General features: G+C 34.5%; 1 protein-coding gene across 24 annotated transcripts in view; it reads right to left on the bottom strand.

Moving 5' to 3' along the window:
• Positions 1-389: 389 nt before the first annotated feature.
• Positions 390-7,401, bottom strand: part of LOC126724949 (putative F-box protein At3g23970) — a 172,839-nt gene continuing 165,827 nt past the window's right edge. For 5 of the 24 annotated variants that reach the window (XM_050429391.1, XM_050429389.1, XM_050429390.1 and 2 more), the window contains 3 exons: positions 2,354-2,480; positions 1,852-1,929; positions 390-784 (listed from right to left, as the gene is read on the bottom strand). In XM_050429391.1, the coding sequence (XP_050285348.1) occupies positions 629-784; positions 1,852-1,929; positions 2,354-2,480 (361 nt within the window). In that variant the 3' untranslated portion in view covers positions 390-628. Of the gene's footprint in view, positions 785-1,851; positions 4,066-4,531; positions 4,858-5,006; positions 7,208-7,401 lie in introns of those variants that run through there. The other 19 variants (XM_050429399.1, XM_050429396.1, XM_050429398.1 and 16 more) reach the window with 15 other exon arrangements.

Raw genomic sequence — 7,401 nt, 5'->3', positions numbered from 1 at the left:
TTGCCATTTATAGAAAAAATTGACCTACTTTGCCATATCACAAAAATACTTTTTTTTTTTTTTTTTTAATTTTACTTCTCTAGAAGGAATTTCATTATCTAATAGGAGTAATTATAAGACTTCTTCAAAAATTTTACTTCTCTAAAAAAAATGCAAACATGTTCAGGCACCACCACAATTCTTACAAAAATATAATGTTGAAGAATTAACACAAAAAAAAAAAAAAAAAAAAAAAAAAAAAAAAATTCAAGTGTTGTTATATCTTACTAATATAATTTTATCATGAATTTTAGCTAATCCTATGACTTAAGGAGTTTTACATATTTTGACAAAAATAATAAATTAAAATAAAATATAAAAATAACCATAGCACCACTACAATTGACAGATTCGGTTACATACTAGTGTATTGGTCTAACTCAACTAAATTGATAATTGAGTTCAGGATAATGATGCTAGGTTGCAACCTGTTCATGGTTTGATTTCTTCATATGTAACTCTGTAAATAAATAACACAAGTTGCTGAGCATGCAATGTATGTAGTTTATTATTCTTAACATAATTACATACACAATATAGTTTTGGAAGCAAAGTGAAGACTAGCATTTCTTGAGAGCTAATTGTTTGACTAGGTCTTGTAGAGATTGCTCTCGCCTTTTGTTGTCAACCCACCTCGCTTTGAGTCGATTTGCTCCATACTTTGCTTCAAACTCATGGTAAAAGAAGGATGCATACAGCTGGCAAAAAATGCTTCTATCTCATCGGCCTTTTCATTACTGCAGAACTGCCAGATGACAAAATTCAAGGAGTGAGCAATCTGTTTTTAGTATCACTAATGGATATAGCTTTAGCCCATATCATAATCTGGCATGGCTTTATATTAAGTAAATCAAGTGCATGATCTTCTATAAATGAGTACATATATTCACATGAATATTGTTTTGGTGATAATTAATCAATTTCATCATTCAATTGAGCACTAATGTCAAAATGCAACAGTTTCACTTGTGATTATTGCAAAATCACTTTCAAGAGATGACTGACTTTTTTCACATAATTGAGAAATTTGAGGGTGATTCTGTTGTCTGTGCTGAATTTATTAATAATAATACAACTGAACTTGTAAAGGTAGTTTCTTAAGTAAGGAAATTACCCTTGAGTAGTGAAATATTTTAAAAATAATAATTTTACTTTTTCTTGCTACATTGAAATCACATTGTAAAGTTATCATTATACAATTTATTCAAAACACTGATGGTGAATTTGGTTTGTGCCTTGCTGATTAAATCAGGGTAAGCGAGGACAACAAGCAACAAGGTGGCTGACCAATAAAGCTTGACATTTCCAACTTTAATGTATCCAAAGTACTATTTGATGAGGCCAAACTACATTTATTGATAAAGATTTGTTGGACATAATAAGCTCAAATTGCATGGAATTTCTTTGAACTAGCCAACCAATGCATCATAGCAAACTGCATATATGGTAAATAAAGACTCAAGATACACACATGTACCATTGCTATTTAAAAAGACTGAATTAGTTACCAGAGTGAGAATCTTAGTAATGCAATAGTGGGTTAACATTGCTCCATATTTGGCAAAGATCAAGTCCCAATTGTCTTGCATTTATCACCAAATAAATAAGTCTCCACAAATTTTAATTCAAGAGGAAACTTCAAGATCAGTAAATGACATTCAAAGTAAATAGTTGCCTCTTAACTCCCAATCATAATACTTTCCAGACTATATACACAATTGGACATACTCCCAATTATTTTCTGAATCCCAAAATATTGGTAATAGTTAAAAGTAAAACTCATCACGAAGATGCTGACCAGGAAGTGCATACCTTCAACCATCTCCATGCTACCTCACAGCCTTCTGAACTTATCAAGAAAAGCATGAAAATAATATCTTGATCTTGAACCTGAAAGGATATTTATATGAATAACAATTAGATCCGCAAGGAAGATGAGGCCGTTAAAAACCGTGATTTAATTGGCACAACCAATACCTCATCAAACAACATAAAATTTGAAACCTCGAGCAATATATTTGGGTTTGGACAAGATGCAAGACAACCTATACGAGGATGAAAGAATGACACTAAATTTAAGTAGCTTTCACCCAAAAAGTGACAGGATACTATTGCCAATGTTACTAAATCTTAACAATATCTGCTTCTCTATTGAGCTTCAGTAGGGGCTCAAATCCATTCCTATTTGTGGTACTAGCATTTAACATTACAACAATGAAAGCAGCCTGCGGAGCATACACCACTGTTGAATATAAAACTTGAAAATGCCCCTACTAATAAGGAAGTGATTTAAAAGTACAGGTAAAACTTTTACCTTTCTAGTGTCCATAGACAGGAGATAAGTATTTCTATCATTCAGTAATGTCTGAAAGCGCTGGATTGCTTCCTTGAGAGTTTTATGAAAGACTTCTCTCAACAGTGCATTTAATGACTCTCTCCAGCTATTGATTCCCAACCCAATTTTCCGCACAAAGAAAAAAAAAAAGATATTCAAGTTTATGAAGAAGCCTACCTCACTATATAACTAAACCTAGTACATATATGACAGTAATTTGAACATAATGCTGAGAAGGCCGCAAAACATTATAAATATGAAGATATTAATTTGGAGAGATAGGTATTCATATATTTTCCAACCTTATATACAATTAGACATACTACCAATTATAAATTTAAAGTAAATAGTTGCTTCTCAACTCCCAATCATAGTATTTTCCAGACTATATACACAATTAGACATGCTACCAATTAGATGTTGAGCGGAGCTGCATACCTTCAACCATCTCCATGCTACCTCACAGCCTTCTGAACTTATCATGAAAAGCACGATAATACTATCTTGATAAAGATAAATAACTTGACCTCTAAACCTTTAAGAAATGCATATTTTCTTATTAATTAATAATAATACCTGTTCAAATTCCAAAATATTATCTATGGATTTTATAGAGATAACTGGAAATCCTTCTTTTTTTTACCAAGCATCCATCATTGAATTGGGTTCACCAGAGTTCTCTGAAAGAATGCCCCATAAATCATCTGTCTTTGTATTCTTTCCAGCATATCTTTTTATGCACTAACTTAAGGATTTCTGGTTCAAATAAGAAGTCACAGAGTTATATATGTAATTTAGTTAAAGTTAATTTTCTATCCACTTGTTACACAGTGAAATTTTGATCATGTTCAAGAAGTGCAAATTACTACAGGAATATAATTCAGACCTTTCCCCTCAGTCACTTTCATAAATTTGTGTGCAGAACATGTTGAAAAAAGAAAAATGTTCATGGTAGCATTTTTGTTACCAAGAATATTTTCCACAAAAAAGTGATATTAAGGTCTACTGCACTGAGAAATTATACATTGTACACATTAGTGACCACAATTATTAGTGGAATAAGTGATCAAAGAAAGCTTCCAATTTAACAAATATAAGTGACATGGCACATATATGGATTCTAAAAGAAGAACAGACACTGGAGCAAGAGTCTCTGCCCAAGAAAATACCTAGAAGGTGTTACATGGCAAAAGCATCCTACACACTGAGTCAAACCCCAATCCACTCTAAATTTTTGAGCCCATGTGGTATCAATATATATTCTTTTAGTCCATTGAATAATTGAAGACTATAATGGCATTGTTAACATACAATAAGATAAGAAATAAACATAAATCACATAATAGCCTTGACAATTATAAAGTGCCAAACCTGCTTAATGGATAAGAGAGCCATTAAAGCTTTATAAAACAATGACATTAACTAATAAATGCCAAGCATTAGTTCTGTATATATTTTCCAAGAAATGATTATGAAAATATTGCATAGAAGGTTTTACTATGAAAATACAGAATCAATATTTGGTGCTCCATATAAAAATAACCCAACCACTTCAAGTCAAGAACATGAACCATCCCTCCTGAAATGTGCCATACCAAGATAACCCTGCAACATTCGAGTGACAGAAGATCCATTTTGTAGCTGATAGAATCAAATAATTCCCCTATTGAACGAGCCTGGGGTACTTCGACCTGCAAATATGCCAAATATCATGTCATGGACAGAGTTGAATTACACATCAAAGTTATGTTTTATATAGAAATTTCCTCACAATTTTTTCTCAATTGAATTCATAATTGAGATGGGCTTATAATATGGTAAAATTAGTGCTTCAATATTTGGAGTTGGATTATTGGATATTTCCCTGCACTGTCACCTCCCTCCTACTAGGTAGTGGTCCATACACTCTGACAACAGATGCATATGCATGTGACCACACAAACACGCACACACTAAGTTGACTGTGTCAATACATTTACTTTGATGATGTTCATTGCGGTTCTTGAAAATCCAGTAAAACATGCCATTTTAGGAAGTAGTTTGCAAATTAAAAAGATTGTTGATTTCATCACTACATTCACTTCCTTACCTCAATAATATAACATGCTTAAATGATGTCCTATTTGCAACTTCTAACACAAGCATTCACTTCCTTACCTCAATAGGATGCAATTGTTCCAATGCATCCATACGCAGGCCATCATTTGTTTTTAGAAGAAATAGAGTCCATATATTCCACTAAGGAAACATGCTGTTGCCTGTCAGTGGCCATATAACTTACCTGGAAATTTAAGATCAAATACAGATTCAAACAAGAAAATGAATGTATTGCAATAGCCAGCAAGTGGAAGCAGTAATGTGAGATGACTCAATTTTACCCATGTTGCAAATCCCTCATTAAGCCATAAATGACTCCGCCATTCCATTGTTACTAGATTGCCAAGCCATAGATGGGCTAATTCATGTGATACAGCAATTGTGAGCTGACAAAACCAGAATATGATTTAAAGAATTATACAACTATTTAAGAAAGAAGAATACTCAATAGAGCCTTACAAATATTCTCTACAAAAAAAAAAAAAAAAAAAAAAAAAAAAAAAAAAAAAAAAAAAAACTCCTAATGGTAACTATGCACCTCAGACCCCTCTCTCTCAACGGACTGATTGTTGACTGATTATTGATCGACTGGCATTGACTGATTGCCTTTTTTTTTCCCTCAAATGACCTACTTTATTCAGATTTAGTGCTTCTAGTAGGGGAGAGAATCTAAACCCTTAAATGAGTCCCTATATAGACTAAAACAAAGTAACGTGTTCATCTTGGCTGTGAGTCCCAAAAATTGTTCAGTTTTGTCTTTTGTGTCCCAATTTGACCCTTACTATTCTGTATTTGATTGTAAACTTGCATCATATTGCACAAATTTGTTTCCAAACCTATTCAACTGCAGCAACTGCTAAAGAACTATAAGCCTCCACAATTGCCAAACATACCTACTTTTAGATAAACTCAAATCTTATCTCGCATTAAATTAACAATCCACCTCCAAGAAACATCAAATCTATGACTATGACACTAAATATTATAACAAACAGATTCCACTCCATATCCCGATATGCGGTTGCTATATAAGGCACAAGATAGTTCAACAAAAGTTACATATATGTTCATCTCATTCAAAATTACAATAACTAGTTTTACATTCAACAATTGATAAGCAACCACTATCCATAAAAAATAGATTATGAAAAATTTTAACAAATACATGTTTTGCTAGGTTAAAAGTTTTGAGGGGAATTCACAAAAGCCTAATTTAGGCAAACCATAATACGGAAACCCCCAAAAGGCAAAAAGCTTTAAAGACACAAGCTAGCATTAGCATTAGCAAGCAGTAGAATAGATAGGCTGCCTTCACTTATAGGAAGGGAGAAGAATGAATGGGAGTTGGCCAACAAGGGAGCACAAAGTTGAAGACATTTTTGCCATTGGAAAAGATGTGAGGATCCGGCAAATCGCGAACCACTTCCAGTGTTTTTCTGCGCAAGTTGCATGATACCACCTTAAAATGAATCATCAAATACATGATATCCCGGTCATTTGGATGAAAGGCTAGGACCATCACAAAAGGATATTTCTTGACAACGTATTTTGTGAGCCAAGGGGACTTTTCCGAAACCATTTGATTAACATACAGCTGGTGCTCTAAGCACCATTTGCCTCCTTCCTCTCCTTTATCTTTGAACTCCCAAATGCGTAAAACAGGATCAGAGAAGTAGTCGTAAGGGAAGCCTGAAATCTGGGATATCCTCAAGGCACCGTGAGATACTCCAAGGCGCCCATTATCGAAGGAAGTGTCCAATTCTAGGGGCTTCTGAATGAATCGATAGCATCCACTGTTGTAAGGATCGAACCCAAAAAGGGAGCCATCCTCACTACACCAAAATAGCAAGCCATTATAAGGAACAGCGGGGAAGGCAAAAGAAGCCAATTCAAATCCTTCAGGGCACGACACCAGAGACTCACTCCATTTACTTGTGTCAGATGAGAATATGTACACCTTGAATTCCGTTGACATGCCCTCAAATTCAGGAATGAGCATCACTCTAAAACTAAGCTGAAGCTGCTGATGATGATGATGATGATGAAGAAGAATGTCACAGGAGTTACATATGAAGCCAATCAGAGGCCGCCGCCTTACTACTGATGCGGTGTATTGATGTGGAAGTGGAGGAAGGGCAGTCCATTGCCTAGTAATTGGATTAATGACATAGTAAAAAAAGGGAGTATTATGATCACTAACAACTGCAGATTCAGAGCATAAGAACAAGTCATGACACGAAGCTTGAATGTTGAACTCATTGTGGCGTTGTTCTTGATACATTGGTGGAATGTAAGGCAGAGATTTAAAATAAGGTTCCTCCTCCAATGGCAAGAGGAGATGTCCATTCTTTGTTCGCCAATTAGTGCACTGGAGTAGCAAGGTAAAGGGCCAATGATCCACTATTGGCCGACTGTTGTTGTAGTTAACAAAGCATCTAGCAAAAAAAGGATCAGTGATAACAGAGCACCATTCCTTTGAGACAGACTTGCATCGCGTGGCGGATTTCAGATCCAGCAGATGCAATATTTCTAACACTAGATCTATTGGGAGATCATCAATAGCCGTGGCCGTCCTCTTTCTTCGCTTGTGGACATCCGAATTCTCGTAGTATGAGATTACACTACTACTACTACTACTACTCCTTCTATGATGTTTTTTTACCTTTCTCATCTCCATCATTAAATCAATCGGAGGATAGGATAGGATTTCTCTCTCTTCTGCCTGCGCCTGCTTTACTAAAATAAAAGAATTCTAAAGATTACAATTTTTTTTTAAGAGATTGTCATCCTCTACTTTTATATGTATATATAGGCAAAGCCACCGACTATTACCACCGATGTGTCCTTGTCGGTTACCAAATATCAATATAAATTTTTTTTTTTTTTTGGGAGTCCTAGCTTCGTTTTAATTGACAAGAAATAAAAAACGT

Source organism: Quercus robur, chromosome 5 (genome assembly GCF_932294415.1).
Source record: "Quercus robur chromosome 5, dhQueRobu3.1, whole genome shotgun sequence".
Taxonomy (NCBI): Eukaryota; Viridiplantae; Streptophyta; class Magnoliopsida; order Fagales; family Fagaceae; genus Quercus; species Quercus robur.
The sequence above is the reverse complement of the archived record's forward strand: the minus strand, read 5'-3'. Positions and strand labels throughout refer to the sequence as shown.